The sequence below is a fragment of the Pararge aegeria genome, chromosome 5, assembly GCF_905163445.1.
Source record: "Pararge aegeria chromosome 5, ilParAegt1.1, whole genome shotgun sequence".
In the NCBI taxonomy this organism is placed as follows: Eukaryota; Metazoa; Arthropoda; class Insecta; order Lepidoptera; family Nymphalidae; genus Pararge; species Pararge aegeria.
The window spans coordinates 10,371,352-10,389,604 of NC_053184.1; the positions used below are offsets into that span (position 1 = coordinate 10,371,352).

The window sequence follows — 18,253 nt, forward strand, 5'->3', positions numbered from 1 at the left end:
TCGCCGCCGCGCGCCTGCACTCCACTCCGCGAGCGTCATAGCTGGAGGACGGTGTTTATTAGGAGTCGGCTCAACACAAGAGATCAGTACATCAGCGCTATCTTCAATTAAGACCAGTCTAATATGTACGTGACAATGCTTTCAATTTAAAAGTAGCTACATGATCAAACCCATAAAAATTGTAGCTTTATCAAAATCGACACAGTCCCTGATAAACACTTCCGAGTCTTGATTTTTTTGTAGTTTAATCAATATAAGGGCAAGAATAAACAATGTGATACTTTTACTTTGTGAAGCTTCACAAAGTAAAAGTAGTGAAACAAATCACAATAATTGTGTACCTAGGTATTGAAAAAGTCTAAGATAGTCAGATGTCTATCTGGAAATATTTTCCCCCCCGTGAAAAAATTAAAGAAATTGGTATAATTACGGTCGCCTCACAATATTGAAAGCAATATAGTATTTGTAAGACAAAACATTACTCTATATAAACGAAAAGTGGATATAAACAACCGCCTTCGAAAGATGCAGAAGTCATTTGTGGGATTGAGTATATACTTTTATAAAATGATTCCCAAGGTAATTTTCGGACCTGCCAATGTTTAAATTTAAACAATTAATTAAATCGTGTTTACTCTACGATTGATGAATTTCTTTACGAAAAGGCCGCTTGGAAGCAGGCTTTTCTCAGTGGAATCTGCCTTCCAAACCGGTGGTAGATTCACTACAACCAGCCTAGACTTGATGTTTCAAAAGTGCTTATAAACTACTTTCTATATTATGCTCTGAACGTCTTATGATAATATGTTCACTATGGGCGATTGAGCTAAGCTTGGAAGATCTTCCAAACAATGAACAATATTGTAATAGAAACAACTCTACAGGTTTTATAGTAGCCTTAGCTTGGCAGACCAGTTATTGAAAGGTAGTAGAGTCCACTACAAACAGACTGACTTGACGTTTCAAAAGTGCTTATATATTACGCCTACTTGAAATAATTGAATTTTGAATTTGAGTCAAATATTCAGCCAAATATTATGAAATATCAACCCCACTCTGAGTAAGTGTTAGTAAATAAGTGGACAGCTGACATTGGGGGCCGAAATTAAGAAAAGGACCACAATTCTATTGTTTTGAGATGACTAAAGTTCCATCCATGTTACTGATGAGCTTCAATAGCTAGATTTATAGTCAAATATATACTCTCGAGGTATTTGGAGTATTTAAAAAAATTGTTAGTAACTAAGCCTAAGCTATAAACTAATGTGAAAGCAGCGTTTAAATTAAACACATAATAAGCTTAAATTATTGGTTTATTCTTGGCTAGCGTCAACATTCTCAGTTTGCAAGCCTTTTATGGATGCAACTGGCACATAGGTGACCAGAGTGAATAGCTTATGTGCTGAGTCCTCATCATCATTACGTCTGCGTGACAGCCTTACGCGAACTCTGAAGGGAACATTTCTGGAACAAACAAATAATATAAAAGTGAGGTTTTTGCATATTGACCATCCTAACAAATCCCTTTGTATATTTTATATTGACTAAGTGCCAGTGTAACTAAACAAATTGTAGCAGAACAACTTTCAGCAATTACTGCTTTATTTGCTGTCTTTTCTAATGTAAAGAAATTTTATGAGAGTTGTAGCAATAGGAAGATATTGAGAATAAGTTGAACTAAATATGCCCCATGTGGCCTATGAACAGCATGGAATGGATGGACAGTGGATGGAGACCCCGGTTCTGACAACCGGAGGTTCTCATCTTAAATTTCATCTTATACATACTTCATTATAACAATAGAGTTTCAGCTTTATTGAAGGTTATGGAGGGTATTAGAATTATCAGTTTGTTTTTTTTTTTGAACCAGCTAACCTCTGGAACTACAAGTCAGATTTATATATGCTTTTTTGCGTTTAATAATTCAATTGTCATGTCTACAAATCACACACTACTTGGCCAGCATGGTGGACTTAGGCCTAAATCCTCATTCTGAGACAAGACCTGTGCACTGTAGTGGGCCAGTAATGGGTTGATGATGATGATGAATTCAATCTCAACACAAAATCTCAATTCAAACGGAAGGTTAGACTATTTTACATAATGCTACAATCTTATTGAGCCAAGAGAAATAGAAAAATACAATAGCAATGCAATATGGATTATTCTATTATCAGGACTTAAATTCACACTTCAACTGTGTCAAAATTTCACAGTGACCTGTGATTCAATTTGTATTTGTTGCCACTATATATTTCTCATTTATATATATTTATTTATTTGATAACTATGACCTATCTACACTGGTTACATAACAGAATAATTAAAAACTAAACTAAACCAAAAAAACTTACATTAAATTGTAATATACAAAAAGTCAAAAATTAAAATTTCTGCGTGCAGGCAGCAATTTGTGGAGTAATATACATCTTGTAAATCAGTTGTATTGATTCATTAATGCTTTCAGAATGCTGTTACTGCTTACCCACGTTATAATATATATGTATTATTTACTTTTTAGTTATGTGTATGTATTATTTGTTCAGTTCTTTTGCTTCACATATTGATCTCAGGAAAAAGTCGTAGAACAGTTCTTTCATAATTAAGAATTCTGTTGAATCCCATCAGCTTAAAACACCATTACAAACTATGGATTTGTATAGAAAGTGTACTTATAGAACAAAACAATACTTTTGTACTATGTTTATGAACTGCAACCTTTCACTAGGAATTTGACTACTGTAATGACCAAAGTTATCCAAAACTTACAGCTCTTGGAAGAGACAGTGTGGAAATAGTAAATCTAAATACAGCTCCCTTATTATACCAAACATTGCTCAAGTTGGAGGAACATACAAACAAACTTCAATTTGACCCAATTATTGATCTTGTTGACATTTTTATTCAAAAAAGCATAAATACCAAAATTCATGATACTCATTTCATTATGTACTTTATTAACAAATTTAAGAGGTTATAAGTTTGTTTACTTCTTTAGACGTTTCAATAATACATCCACACCAAAATTATAATTTATAAGTACTTAATTTAACATACCTGACACCCTTTGACCAAAGGTACTTATTTAATCTTGTGTCAACACGAACGTCTGGGGTACCCATTTGTTTTTCAGCAAACTTGCGAACTTCTTTGATAGCCCGAGGTGCGCGTCTCTTAAAACCGACTCCATGCAGCCGCTTGTGTAAGTTTACCGTGTATTCACGAGTAACAACTTCATTGATAGCGGATTTACCTTTCCTCTCTCCTTTTGGTTTAGCCATTGTGATCTGTAATTATAAGCAGACGAAATGTAAATATAGCATTGCTCAACTTCGCGTGCCATTACTGATCTTTATTTTAAGAACTGAATACTTATTTACACTAAATTTGTGAGGATTTTGTTAGATTACATTTTAATAACACACCTTAGCTAGCGCTTGCCGAATCTAAAAGAGCTGTCAAAGTCAATTGTCAATGTCAACTTCAAGCAAAGATAAATACGTATCTATATTATACAGACAACTTTTAGGTTTCTCTGTAGCTTTTACTACAACCTCTAAAATCACCTGAAAATAATACCTGGATAATGCCTTATTTCATGATATTATTACGACTGAATTATCTATAATACTTAAAAAGATATTTAAAACTCTATAGTTAGCCATTGCTATCAGCGCCATTTTTTTTGAAGTGAAACTTCTTTATCGGGGTTGGAAAAAAATTTAGTGTTCCATTTTTCAGTTACGCGTCACATTTTTTTCGTTACGCGCCGTCTTTTTCTTGTCCCAACCACGGTTGATTCGAGTTTATTCGAACTTCAAATGCATTGCAAAATTTAAACGGCTGAAGACGTAAGTATATATCATAATACTAATGATGTTGTTAACATTGTAACTTCATCGATAGATTCTTTTGTTCTTTCTCCTGACTAATGTATGGCTCAATGCCAAAATAGGATGAATATTTTGATTGTTGCACTTTATATATCTCCAAATCAGAAGTTGGACGATATTATTAATTTTATTCTGCGTGCAGGCATCTTCAAAACTAAATTTGGCTACGCTAGTCATATCCGTGCACACTCGAGACGAAAAAGCCAAGGTGTCGCCGTTGACGGATACGTCATGGAGGACATCATCATCATAACTCGGTTGCAATAATGATAAAAAACCGATCTGCATCAGAAAAATCTTTGAAGCTAGTTAAATTATTAAAGATTATTTGAATTTTATATATTATTAAAAAAAGTCTTCAAACATTAACAACAAGATCCGGCACTAAAATTGCTGGAGTTTTTATGGAATGTAAACAATATTTGACGGCCGACTGGCGCAGTGGGCAGCGACCCTGCTTTCTGAGTCCAAGGCCGTGGGTTCGATTCCCACAACGGGAAAATGTTTGTGTGATAACAAGTGTTTTTCAGTGTCTGGGTGTTTATATGTATATTATAAGTATTTTATTTATATTACCTATTCATAAAAATATTCTTCAGTCATCTTAGTACGCATAACACAAGCTTACTTTAGGGCTAGATGGCGATGTGTGTATTGGCGTAGTATATTTATTTATTTATATTTATATTTCATATTTCAGTTACCATAAGCCATAATAATAATAATATTACAATTAAATTAAAGCTGTAATAATCTTAGTAGTAATAAAGTGAAATCACATAATTGTATTATTTGTATTCATGTCCATGATGATAAAAGCCTTTTGTTAAACTTTATCTAATTTAACTTTATTTAACCAGTTTCTGTAAAGTTGCAGTAGATCATTTTTCGAAAATAAGGTCTTTAAGAAGTTTCACTTTTTACGTGTGTACACTAGTACAAGCACACATTTTTTAATTTGAAATCAAATGGCTTCAATAAAACATTCAATACAGAGATGTTTATTTCCAGTACAGCGTAGTTTATTAAAGTCAAAGTCAAATATTCCTTTATTCAAATAGGCACATAGATGGCACTTTTGATGCGTTATTGTATACAAAATGTGTACATAGCAGTGAGTAGTGATGGCGATAACTACAATCATAAACTTAAAACTAAAGCTACGAGGGTTCCAATCGCGCAAAAATTAGAGGTCAGTGACTCGTCTTTTGCCACTAGTTTGCGGCTTCACGCGATATTCGCGCTTAAAAAGATTTTTAAAAATTAATGGGTGCTGGTGTTTTCTAATATTATTATTTAGTCTTCTGTAAAAAAAATGATAGACTTGGTTTGTGTGTATCGAGTATCGACTATCGATATAATTTAGGTTATAAATTGTCTATGGTGTATCATCAAAACAATTTGAGAAATACGAAATAGCGATAATTTTTTTATTTAAAATAAGATACAAATTACTGTTCTCAAAACTAGACGACATTAAAAATGGCTGAAATATTCAAGTAAATAAATACAGACTAATTAAACAGCATGGTTATTAGTTAAACAATAATTAACCTCATGATTACGAACTTTCAGGCATATCTATCCTTCAAAATATTTTAATGACTACATATCCCGAAATGTTCGACCGGATGGTAGAAAATTCGATGAACATCGTGATGTTAAAGTTAACATAAATGCAATCACCTCAGCAGATGCGTCCGCCGCTGTGAAATGTGGAAATAGTACAGTTGTATGTGGGATAAAATTGGTAAGATATTCACTTTTCAGTTTTATTTTGTAAATATATAATCACAAATCAGTAAACTGTAGCTTGTGTTTTTCTTTCTGCAGGAACTAGCAAAACCCAAAGCAGAGGAACCTGATACAGGATTTTTAATATCAAATGTTGAGCTTTTGCCATTATGTTCTTCAAAATTCCGCCCCGGACCTCCTTCAGATCATGCACAAGTTATAAACAATATCGTTTCGGATATAGTGATGAACTCAAAATGCATAGACTTAAAAGATCTATGTCTTGTGCATGATAAACTTGCTTGGGTTGTGTACTGCGACTTAGTCTGTTTGGACTATGATGGCAGTATTGTGGATGCTTGCATCGTCGCCATAATGACAAGTTTAAAAACATGTGTGTTAATGAGTGTTGTTTAAATAAGCTTTAATAAAATCTTCTTTTGGTGAAATAACCTGTACTCTAATTTAAAATTGATTTTACTTGATTTATTTTTCCAATTCAATTAGAATCTTTATTTATAATTTAGAAACTTTATTTTATTGCAGTATTGTTACCATCTGTGAGTTTTGATGCAGAAACAGAAGAAGTAAAGGTAGATACCAGTGCAAGATTACCTCTCAAAATACACGGATTACCAGTTGCCACTAGTTTTGGTATTTATGAACACATACCAAGGTTAATAAAATGTGTATTATTTTGTTGTTATTTTAAAAGCCTATAAATTGTATTAATATTTTTTTTTGGTATTGTTTCAGGAATATAGTGTTAGCTGACCCATCAGCCTATGAAGAAGAAATGTGTGGTGGTGTTGGAGCCAACCTAATAGTGTGTTGGAATAAGGGGCTCTTCTGTGGCATACAAAAGTTTGGCGGTAGCAATTTATCAACAGAAGATGAAAAAAGGACCTTAGTCTTGGCAAAAGAAATAAGTAAACTGGTTGAAGGTGTGATTGAAACATGTATAAAAAATGATAAAGTTAAATAAATGGCTATTAAGTATTTTATTTTTAATATTCCATTTACTGCATCAGCATAAACATGTTTGAAGAGTTTATTATGTTCTGGTAAAACCACTGCACACATCATGCTTTATAACAGATGACAGTGGTCACTGATTGGATGCTGTGTGCACTATCAGATTCTATTTCTGGTGTAAGGCTTTTCACAATCCAGTCTGTGTTCCGTAATAAGAGTAAAACAGATACTCTCTAGCAAGAGGTTCCGCAGCCCGCGACTGAATATGAGTCTTTACAACTGGCTATTTCTTCCGGGGTCGACCTCCTTGGCGCAGTGGCTTATAAGTAGAGGTCCCAGGTTTGATTTGATTTATAAAATCTGCATTTTCTCCGGTCTAGTAAAAGGCTTCAGCTGGTACGATGCCGCGTAGCAACCAATATTAATATAACTGCTATTCTCCAGGTACCTACTATACTCTAGGTCCATCCATCTTAGACTGCATCATCACTTACCATTGGGTGAGATTGCAGTCAAGGGCTTATTTGTTAAGGTAAAAAAAGGCTAGGAATTACTGTGACTATTTTGAATGAATGAATGAATGAATACACTTTTATTGTACACCACATAAACATAACAAATTAACAGTAAAAATTTAACAAAAGGTATACAATTTGGCGGCCTTATCGCTACATAGCGATCTCTTCCAGGCAACCAAAGGCGTTAAAAACAGCTCAAGAAGAGAGGTAGGTGGTGCATTTAACTGTACTGTGTTGCAAATAAACATGCATAAACCTATATATACAAATATAATATGTACATATAACAAACTTACAATAAAATATATAGATAGTGATAATAATTAATATATACCTATATAATTAATATCAAAACAGAAGGGAATAGGCAAGTTAAAGATCCGCAGATGCAGACAAAAAATGATCTTTGACTGTGCCTCTCGGATTTCAAGATTTCAATTTTCAAAGCTTCCACCGATCTTTCACTGTTCAGGCTGTTAGCCTGAACAGTGAAAGATCGGTGGAAGAAAGATGAATTATGTGAAGGCACCCTTAAGATCAATTTCCTTGCAGTACGAAGAACTTCACCAGGGCGACCAACGAATTCAAATTTTTCCTTTAAATAAGGTGGAGAAGAAGGAAAAAACAACACACAGTAGAGAATAGAAAGAATGTGCAAATTCCGGCGAAGTCGAATAGGTAACCACTTGAGACGAGAACGAAATTGTGATACATGGTCATATTTACGTAACCCAAATATGAACCGAATGCTAATGTTTTGAAGTCTCTCAAGTTTATTTAACTGATCGTCAGTTAGGTTAACAAAGCTTGCGTCAGCGTAATCCAGAATAGGAAGAAGGAGAGTCTGTGCTAACATAATCTTGGTAGGAATCGGAAGGAAAAATTGAAGGCGACGCAAAGAGCCTAGAGATGCAAAAGTTTTCCTGCTGACTTCCTTTAAGTGATTAGTCCAACTTAGAGTGGAATCCATAGTTACACCCAGATTTCTAACGCTGTCAGAGTACGGAACTATGAAGCTATTGAATTCTATGGGCGGCAAGGAAAACCAGTCAACTCTTGAGATTAGGTTCCGACTACCGATAATAATCACCTAAGATTTTTTAGGATTTACAGTGAGGCCATAGGATCTACTCCATTCCAGGATAACACTTAAATCTTTATTCATCCTTGAAACGGCTGTCGGAAGATTCTCAAGAGATGTTTGAGTATAAATTTGAACATCATCCGCATACATGTGATAGAGAGAAGAGAGTTTTTGAGTAATAGAATTAATGAAAACAGAAAAGAGTAATGGTGACAACACGCCCCCTTGAGGCACGCCGGCAGAGATATCACACCAAGATGAATAAGTCTCTTGAACGCGAATACGCTGCCGACGTCCCTGAAGGTAACTACGAAACCAGTCAATCACAGATGGAGATATGTTAAGAGAACGTAAAATAGCTAACAGTACATCGAAATCTACAGTGTTAAAAGCATTGCTAAAATCCAGCAAGGTCAACACAGTTAGTTGTTTATTATCCATGCCCCAACGAATGTCGTCAGTAACTTTCATCAGAGCAGTAGCCGTACTATGACCGGAACGGAAACCAGATTGGAGAGGATTAAGTAAGCACTGCCTATTAAGGAAAAGGTTTAGTTGTTGGTAAGTAAGTTTTTCAAGGACTTTAGAAAGAAACGGTAAGATAGAGATAGGACGGAAATCGCAGAACTTAGTAGGATTAGCCTTTTTAGGGAGAGGAACAACATGCGCACTCTTCCAAGCTTCAGGAAGAAGAAAACTTGCAAGAAGAGATGGACTCATTTAAAATGTGAGTGATAATAGGCGAAATAATACTTATGAAAGGAATAATCATATTACGGCTAACGTCGTCGCTACCAACTGCATTCGAAGAGACTGACAATATGCTCTTCTTAACATCACATTCAGAGAATTGACTAAAAGTGAACGGAGGATAAGCGGGAGTTGGAGTTACGGAAAGAGAATGAAGAGTATTAGCTTTATCTGAACTATTAAAAGAGTTAAGAGGAGATGAGAAATATTGATTCAAATGTTCAATATCATCACTAGAAGGGGATGAATTATGGGATGATTTACCAACTCCAACAGTTTCAAGAAATTTCCAGACCCGGGATGAGTCGCCGTCCTCGACTGAAGTATGAATATGGCGTCGTTGTGCATCTCTACACAATGTATTGCAGCGATTCCTGATTTTAATATACTTTCTCTGGTTTTCATCAGATTGCTTTGCCTTGAGTCTGGACTTTGCAACGTTTTTCTTTAATATAAGACTTTTCAGGTCGTCAGTTAGCCAGGGAGCAGGCAAATGTTTTAGCTTTACTATCTTTATGGGTGCATGAGTATCATAAAGTTGAGTTAAAAAAGAGTTAAAACAGCAACCTTATCTTCAATGCATGGTGCATTTTCAACCACTGACCAGTCTATTTTGCAAGCATCATCACACAATCGATCGATATCCATTCCACCAAAATTACGCCGCAGAAGTGTTTTAGGTTTAATTTTAGGAGGACGTAGTTTATATGCCGATGCTTTTTCTTATCAAGTCATGATAAGAAAAAGCATCGGCAGAACACTGGCCATACTTTGAAATAAGATCCGGAGACGAGACTATTATTAAGTCAAGAAGAGAAGGAGAACAGTTCGGAAGTTTGTGAGTAGCTGATAAAGGAAGAATATGCATATTACTAGATTCGATAATGGAGACAAATTTTCTAGCTCGACTATCGCCTTTAAGCAGACAAGTATTAAAATCGCCCATTATAATAGTCTGGCTATAATTCGGCACAAATGATTCAAGTAAAGCTTCGAAAGAAGAGAAATAATTTATTAAGAGAGAAGGGCTATAGAAAACCCCTAACAAGGTTTTAGTCTTGGCTAATGATATTTCTACCAGAAGATGCTCAGCAGAATCAATAGGCGGCGGCTGGCATGACGAACTAATAATTTTAAAAGGAATATAAGATCTAAGATAGATCGCCACACCACCACCACCCTTGCTCATGCGATCATTGCGAATCAGATGAAACCCAGGCAATGAATATGACGTCGAAGGCAAACAGGGTTTCAACCAGGACTCCGAAATTAAAACGGCATGAATATTTTGGGACTCAATTGACGCAAGCAAATCAAGATAATGAGCCGGAATGCTTTGGGCATTAATGTGAATAACATTATTTTATATGAGTTTCGAATCGATGATCGCAGGATAAGAATAGTAGATGGATATAAGTAGCCTGAGTATCGAGTCAGTATGTTGTTACTATGCAAATTGATAAAACCCTTGTTGTGTTGTCTCAGAACTTAACTTTCTGTTTTCTGTGTTCTTGATCTGCGTTTAAGGATTTTTACAAATCTCGTGTGGAACGGTTTGTTTTGAAAGTAAATTGGTAGCTGGGCCTGAAGTAAGGACAAACAAAGAAACAAACACATTTTCGTTGCCTTGTTCTTGTTAAATCTTTGTATTGATATTATCAACCTATTACCGGTCCTCTTGCTGGCAAGGTGCGGATTGGTAGACTTCACACACATTTGAAAACCTAATGGACAACTTTCAGGTATGCGGGTTTTATCACGATGGGTTTGTGATAGTTAAAGTTACCGTTAAGGCAAGCGTCAAGTCAAACTCGGAAACCCCGAAAAAGAGGTAGAGGCCTTTACCACTAGACTATCACCACTACGGAATTAAATCTCTATCCTTCTTTTTTTCAAAGTGAGTCTAAACGAAGTAGCAAAAATAATTAATACATAATCTGAAATTCTCAATCTCTCACCATGCTGTAAATAGTCCGAATTATTACTATTTTGGATTCGTTATCCACATGTTTGAATTCAAATCTGAACTCAAACCTGTGGACAATAAATCATAAATACTCACTGACCCCTTTTAAACTCATTGCAAACACTGCATAAAAAATTTCATCACAGTCAGGTCCGATTTTTAATGTAATATAAAAACTGGCAGCATTAAAAGTGACAATCACAAAATCTCTTTGGGCGACACTAATCAAAATGTCACCACGTCTTAAAATATCAAAATATGTTATTGAGGTAAAAAACATTTTAAAATATCGTAATTAAGTACTGTTTTCATTAATTAATTAGAAAACAACGGATTATAAAATCGATATAAATATCGAGAGGGTGTTTTTTTTTAATTTATAAGAGTTATTACATTAGACGTCATAACCGCAAAGCTTTTGCTAAAATATTAATGAGTTTGCTATGAATTTTATACTGTTTTTATTTTCAGCGGCTTTCGAAGCTTAATACGAATGAACCTACAGGATGTCTGTACGGTCTTATGTACGACAGCACTTTGCTCGTCGTAGGACTGAGTTTAGAGTTTTTTGAAAATGAGCAGAAAACTTATAGACAACTTCTTCTTCATTTACCCGCTGAAATTGAGTTATGCGGTGTTATTAAATTCAGTGAAACTTTGTCTATAGAATCAAAGCCTAAGGAAATATTTCAGGTATATACCGATACACGATTTATTCTTTGTAAAAGTCGCTAACTTCTTTTCTTAGACCCGTGCCCAGTAAGTTTTATTGGTAACTAATGATGGTGATTTAATCTCTTTTATGTTAACAGGATGTAGACATAACCGACAATCCACTTTTTATTGTTATCAGTAGGGAAAAAGAGATAAAAGCACATTTTTTGGTTCATGACAAATTTGAAGAAACAAGCTATGAAGTCCTACAGACTGATGAACTGTGGAAACAATTTATTCATGTGCGTCTAAACACTGTGGTGCCATTAACATGTGAAGCAACAATTACAGGAGTCAAAAATATTATGCAGAATAAAAGGAAAAAGGTAAATATTTATTATAGCAAAATTAAGCTTGAAACTTAGTCAATGATGTTATTCCTTTTATCCAAGCAAAATAAGTGATTATTTCAAAGTTAACCTATTTTGTATTACTTAGATAGCATCTGGACAAGTCTCATTCCAAATCGATTCAACATCAATATACTTATTTGGAGTAGCTTCAGATGTTGGGGTTACTGGCACAAGTACAGAAGCAAATATAGGAGAGTTAATTGACTCCATTGGTCCTGAACAACCTTCAAAAAAGAAAAAGCATAGTATAAGTAAAGTTGTAAGTTGGTTAAATAAATTTGTAATTTATTTCATTTATGTCTGATAGTATATATTTGGTATTTAATATTCTAGGAAATAGTTCCTGTTAATTTAGTATTGAAGACAACAAAAGACATGTTATCAGATAAGCTAGTAAAAACAGCTGTCAAGATGATGACTACACAGAGAAAACGTAAGTTGTATTCAAGATTTCCTGTAAAATCTTAATTAATCATCTTTAAGAACTTATAGGTAACCTGATCGTTCAGAATATTTCTAAACTATTAGGTTGAAAAATATACTAGGTATTTAACAATTGAAATGCTTGTGAGACATTTGTTCCTATCTGCTAAAGAATAACATCCTCTATAGATCTTTACACAATTTAAGTCAGACAGATTAGACTACATTTTAAATGCAAAAAATGATTAAACTTGGTTGACAAATTCACAGCTATATTTTTTAGACAGCCTGTTACATATTAAGCCAAAAGTTCAACATTTAAATTAATAAATAGTAATCTTTTCAAAACGGATGCAGCAGATTTAAAATATTAGTTTACATAGGATAGAGTGTTTTAAATACTATGCAGTACTTATTAAATTACTACTAAAGAGTTAATTTGTCTAACTACTCAGAAGAGTTTATATTTCATTATAAATTTATGTGTACCCTGGATTAACTGATACTTTGAAACCAAACACTTCTTGTTTGATTTCAGCGTCATTTTGCATCAGTATGCCCCTAAGGGTGGATACTTTGGCCATGATACACAGAAACACAAAACTGTCAGAACTGTACACTGTCCTAGTTGAAGCTGCTTGCAGATCTCTCAAACTACTTGAATATGTTTTATTGGAGCAACTAGGTAAGTAACCTTTTAGAATCCATTACCTATTCAGGAAAAAGAACACTCCCACAAACAAAATCAATAGCTTGTTGTAAGCATAGTTGCTGCACGCAGATTTGTAACAACAATGATGATGATAATGTCGAGAATTAATTTGGTGCCACTTCTTTCATTACTTCTTCTTGGGGAAGACTTTTTTAAAGCTATAAAATTTTCAGCTTGTTATAACATACCAGAAAGTTTTCAGAAACAATTCACACATATATTGAGTTATCTCTTACAAAAAAAATTTCCACCTAGCAATTTATGAAGCTAGGTTTAACTTTTGTGTTATTCTCTGCATATTTCTTGCTAGAATTTTTCTCTTCATATTCATGTACTATAGAGATTATTCTAGCTGTTGTGGATTATAGCAATAATATCATTTTGCATGCATGGAAATGCGTGTGCCCTGGCACGGGTCTCCTCCCACAATGAAAATGGTTCAGGCTATAGCCCACCATGCTTGCCCAGTGCGGATTGGTGAACTTCAAACGCCTTTGAAACATTATGGAGAATTCTCAGGCATGCAGGTTTCCTCACAATGTTTTCTTTCTCCGTTGAAGCAAGTGATATTTTAATTAGTTAAATTGCTCATAACTTAGACAAGATAGAAATGCATTCTGGAATTCAAACCCGGCTCCTCGAAAGTGAAGCCGAAGCCCAACCCACTGGGCTATCACCACTTTATTTCACTTTACTTGGTTAACCATGATTAATAATGATTTATTGACAGGTCAAGAAGGTATTGGAGATGGAGCAGGTTTACGTTTACCTGAAATTTTCCATTTTCTACCTCCGGAACTTGGTCACTTTATCACACGAGTTGTACCTAAAGGCATACCAGATGAAAGCATGGGTAAGTTATTTATTTAAAACTGAAAAATCCTCGACTAATATTATTATACTATCTTAATATCAACACAAATAAGTATTATTTTAATTAAAATGAGACAAAATCATCTGAATCTTTTGTTGACAAAACAATATTAAAAAGGAACACTATGTGGTATATGTGGGATATAAAATGAAGGAAATCTCTAATTACAAGTTATAAAAAACTTAAAGGTAGGCATTGTAAGAGTTATAAAGCCTACCCTTAAGTATTTATAAATAGTATTGGAGATTTTCTTCATTTTATATGATCTGCATGCTCTGTGCGTACCCTCTATGCACGCCACTGTATACCACTGTAAAGCACCAAGATAGGATTTTTAAAATCTGTACCTAAGAATGTAATTTGCGGGAGACCTTCTAAAAATAGATTTCTCTTCCAGAAAGTGAGAGGCGGTCGCTACACGAACAGCTCTCTTTACCACTAGACAGGCCTATGTTCAGAAGGGGGAACGCGTATCCTTCCAAGAGTGGGAAATTGATCAACCCACATGAAGCTATACCGCCTCAGCCAATCAAGCCAGATGTAACTGTAGCTCTGGTTCGAGGGCGCTACTCCTACCACCACTACATGCAAGATAACTTCAATGACGATGGCTGGGGTTGTGCCTATCGGTCCATGCAGACTATATTTTCTTGGTTCAAGTAAGTTAACCATTTTTGCCAGTTAAGGCTTTGATGTTTTATCCCACCCCTTATCATCTATTAATGTATCAGGGAAAATATATCCACAGATACACACATATTAAGGATACAATATCCTCTCAGTGCCGTTACTCCAGAATCAATCATCAATCAACATAAATAAAAAATGCAGAAACTGTATTCAAGACTAATATTGAAGCATCAAAAACCACTCCAATTTAGAAGTGTTTCTCGAACAGGCTGTTCGTACCTTTTTGGACAATGCACTGAATGCAATAATGATTGAATGAAAGTTTTAGAACAAATTGCATCAATTCCACATCTCTGACGTAAGCTGTCCTTCCCTGATCGGATACGATAAATAAACAAATAAATATATATACTAAGACAATTCACACATCGTCACCTAACCCCAAATTAAGCGTAGCGTGTGTTATGGTAACTAAGATGACTGATGAATATCCTTAATGAATAATTTTATGTATATAAACACTTATAATATACATATAAACACCCAGACACTGAAAAACATTCATGTTCATCGCACAAAAATTTGCCAGTTGTGGGAATCAAACTAAAGCAGGGTCGCTGAACTACTAACTAACTGAACTATTTCAGATTACCTATAAATATTGATATTTTGTTTTAGGTTTCAAGGATATAATACAATCGATATACCAACACACAGAGATATCCAATACTGCCTTGTTAATATTGGTGATAAGGCATCCGCCTTTTTAGGTTCTAAGCAATGGATAGGATCAACGGAAGTGATGTTTTGTTTGGAATCCCTCTTGGGTGTACAATCTAGGATTATTTTTGCTAACACTGGCGCAGAATTGCTTAGCTACACGCCAGAGCTTGTTCACCATTTCGAGAGGCATGGAAGCCCAATCATGATAGGTTAGTATGATTTTATTTGTCTAAAGTTAATATGGTTAAAAAGGAATGACATTCAACATCATCATCATATCAACCCATTATCTAAAGAGCACGGGTCTCCTCCCACAATGAGACTGTTTAAGGCCGTAGCCCACAACGCTGGCCCAGTGTGGATTGGTGGACTCCACATACCTTTGAGAACATTGTGTAGACCATTGTTGTCGTGACCATTGTCATCGTTTCCTCACGATGTTTTCACTTTCTTCAAGCAAGTTATATAAAAGCGTATAACTCAATCCGACAAAAGACTTCTGTACCTTTCGCAGACGATATGCGAAAGGTACAGAAGCTAATTTATTAATAATTCAGTTAGGGATTGTGTGTTCAACAGTATTGGTATAATTCGATTCAAACCTTACTGTCGTCGCGGAATTAGCAGCGAGCAGCGCGCAGGTAGTCAACTGTGCCGACCCGATGCTAATATATTGGTACCGAATATTGATTTTTGCGCACGAAGTTCCAGAAGTCACAAAGTTTGATGGACTATATACCAGGGCTTCCCAACCTGGGCGCAGTAGAAAGTATAGGTGTGCACCGCGAGGCGGTCCTACTATTCTTAATAAAAATCAAAATTGTCCTACACCAAGTCCAGCCATATCTTTGTTGGGGTAGTTTTATTTTTCTTAACTCTTTGTTAAAATTCATAACGTACTATGTTTTTTTAGTATCATAATGGTGATGTTTTAATTTTTGCGCGCGCCTAACTAACAAGTTTCTATCTAGGTTAGGGCACGGGTGCTGTGGAAAATTTCTTAACTAGTGAGTGCGCCGCTATCTTAATAATGTTGGGAACCCCTACCATTATCGAAATAACGGACATTTGTAATGTTTTTGTGTCTCATATTTGTTTATCTACCAATTAGGTGGCGGTGTGCTAGCCCATACGATATTAGGCGTAGAATACAACAGTGTTACGAACGAGACGCGATATCTTATACTTGATCCACACTACACGGGCGCCGACGACATAAGCGTTGTTATCAGCAAGGGATGGTGCGGCTGGAAGAATTCGGACTTTTGGAACAAAACAGCTCATTATAATCTTTGTTTGCCACTAACAAAACCAGCTATATAAAGTTTTTTTTAATAAAATGGCTAGTAAATTTATATGTGTATAGGAATATTCCATTGTGTCCACTTTGGATTCGGTTAAAATGGGGCGTAACAAAAGCGCAGTTATTTCATTGCCATTATTTGTATTCCATCATTTTTAATATGAAAAGGCTAATTTTAAACTACTATTAATTCCAAAACAGCTTTTTTAGTCTATATACTCCATATTGTTTAAAAAATGTTAACTATGTTTCAACCGATAGCAACATGTCATTTATAACCTTGAATTATTATTTCGAATAGAAAAATTCCATCTTGCATTTAAGTGAGCAATCGATTGATAACATATAAAAATAAGTGTCTAATGATTTTGCTCAATAGAAATGAATATCGTAACATTTACGATAAATAAATCGGTTAAACCAATATTTTACGTGGGCGAAATTTCAGCACATATATTTGTAATACATTTAAATATATACAAAGTAATGCGGCATCCCTCTTAAAAGTGTCTCATTGAACTATGGACCTACTTAAAGTAGATCGAAACTACAATATTCTAATATATAGTTGGCACTAACAGTCCTGATGTGAAAGTGCTAATTTTAATTTTGGTATTAGGGGACAAAAGGACCTTGGCGTGCGAAAGGAAAAGCACTGCGAGAGATACGGGTTAAAATGCCGCCGATTCAAAAATGTATACCGGATGTTTGGTGCATCGTGTGCCAAATCGAATCTGATGATTGGAGGGGTCTTTGGCTATCTCTTCAGCCCTCGTAAAAAAATCTTGCTCAAACGGTTTTTTTTATACTGATTTTAAATTGTTTTTTTAAAAATTGTAAAAATTCTACATTTAAATTTTAATAAAAAATAAAGTTGTTAAGTATTAATTAATTTTCTTTTTAATCTTTAATTTGTAACGTTTTACGCTTCTTTTGAAACTAGAATTACACGCCAGCAACATCTAGTTTTTGTTTTACAGCCCCGCAAAGTTTTTTTTACGTAAAAAAATAAGCTTGAACGTCAACTTTCGGTTTTAATAAAAAAAAAACTAAAAGTGATCATGTTCTTCCAATTTTTTTAAAACATCTCTGGACTGTCCCCTTTCTAATGGTGTGCAATATGCCATGAAAAGTAATTAGTAACATCACTAATTTTCAAATTTTCTAAACTTAGTCACAATTTTCTAATATTCAACAGATGAAAGAAAAACAAGTTTTTGCGTAAATAAAACTCACAAGCAGGTAAAATTTTTAAATTTCGTAGGTTTTACTTGAAATAAAAATAATACATTGCATTTGAAACATTTATTTCATAATTTTTACAAATTCTGCTCAAATTGTTCACCCCTGTTTCGAATGCAGGCCCGACATCTTTGACGTATTGTTACAGTTGTAGTCCGAAGCCGTATTTCGTTCTTAATTGTACCGAAGGCCGCTTCTATGCGTTGTATTAGTACCTCCCTCGTTGGGACTTCTGTGGCGTATACTAGCTCTTTGGCACGTCCCCAGACATAAAAATCTAACGGAGTTAAGTCTGGGGAACGTGGAGGCCATGCAATAGGCCCATCGCGCCCAATCCACGAATTGGGGAACACATTATC

The 18,253-nt window shown here is 34.8% G+C and overlaps 3 protein-coding genes across 4 annotated transcripts; 2 read left to right on the forward strand and 1 right to left on the reverse strand.

The window, feature by feature from the left end:
- Positions 1–1,295: 1,295 nt before the first annotated feature.
- LOC120624121 (60S ribosomal protein L31) lies at positions 1,296–3,565 on the reverse strand. Of its 2 annotated transcripts, none has more exons than XM_039890476.1 (3): positions 3,426–3,565; positions 3,058–3,287; positions 1,296–1,464 (listed from the first exon to the last, which is right to left on the reverse strand). In XM_039890476.1, exons 2-3 carry the CDS (start codon positions 3,279–3,281, stop codon positions 1,314–1,316), a joined length of 375 nt encoding a protein of 124 aa, XP_039746410.1. In that variant the 5' UTR covers positions 3,282–3,287; positions 3,426–3,565; the 3' UTR covers positions 1,296–1,313. The 2 variants fall into 2 exon arrangements, with proteins under 2 accessions (XP_039746410.1, XP_039746411.1); XM_039890477.1 differs by having other exon boundaries at positions 3,381–3,452.
- A 1,684-nt stretch (positions 3,566–5,249) lies between these two features.
- Positions 5,250–6,634, forward strand: LOC120623762 (exosome complex component RRP43-like). The gene is made up of 5 exons (XM_039889979.1): positions 5,250–5,392; positions 5,469–5,643; positions 5,727–6,021; positions 6,174–6,303; positions 6,384–6,634. The coding sequence occupies exons 1-5, from the start codon at positions 5,376–5,378 to the stop codon at positions 6,610–6,612; spliced, it is 846 nt and encodes a 281-aa protein (XP_039745913.1). The 5' UTR covers positions 5,250–5,375; the 3' UTR covers positions 6,613–6,634.
- Positions 6,635–11,136: 4,502 nt separating this feature from the next.
- LOC120623627 (ufm1-specific protease 2) lies at positions 11,137–17,346 on the forward strand. Its single transcript, XM_039889709.1, has 10 exons — positions 11,137–11,189; positions 11,392–11,613; positions 11,733–11,960; positions 12,073–12,246; positions 12,321–12,420; positions 12,949–13,095; positions 13,853–13,975; positions 14,394–14,655; positions 15,305–15,558; positions 16,461–17,346. The coding sequence occupies exons 1-10, from the start codon at positions 11,151–11,153 to the stop codon at positions 16,670–16,672; spliced, it is 1,761 nt and encodes a 586-aa protein (XP_039745643.1). The 5' UTR covers positions 11,137–11,150; the 3' UTR covers positions 16,673–17,346.
- Positions 17,347–18,253: the final 907 nt, after the last annotated feature.

What these genes read in the sequence shown, in the direction of transcription:
- LOC120623627 (XM_039889709.1), top strand. Translation starts at nt 11,151, where the DNA reads ATGTCACCACGTCTTAAAATATCAAAATATGTTATTGAG. An exon ending in AGCATAGTATAAGTAAAGTT is followed by an intron (nt 12,247 to 12,320) that starts GTAAGTTGGTTA and finishes TTAATATTCTAG; the next exon opens with GAAATAGTTCCTGTTAATTT. An exon ending in TGTTTTATTGGAGCAACTAG is followed by an intron (nt 13,096 to 13,852) that starts GTAAGTAACCTT and finishes ATTTATTGACAG; the next exon opens with GTCAAGAAGGTATTGGAGAT.
- LOC120623762 (XM_039889979.1), top strand. An exon ending in TTGTATGTGGGATAAAATTG is followed by an intron (nt 5,644 to 5,726) that starts GTAAGATATTCA and finishes TTCTTTCTGCAG; the next exon opens with GAACTAGCAAAACCCAAAGC. An exon ending in AATGACAAGTTTAAAAACAT is followed by an intron (nt 6,022 to 6,173) that starts GTGTGTTAATGA and finishes ATTTTATTGCAG; the next exon opens with TATTGTTACCATCTGTGAGT.
- LOC120624121 (XM_039890476.1), bottom strand. Translation starts at nt 3,281, where the DNA reads ATGGCTAAACCAAAAGGAGAGAGGAAAGGTAAATCCGCTATCAATGAA. An exon ending in CTTTGGTCAAAGGGTGTCAG is followed by an intron (nt 1,465 to 3,057) that starts GTATGTTAAATT and finishes TGTTTGTTCCAG; the next exon opens with AAATGTTCCCTTCAGAGTTC.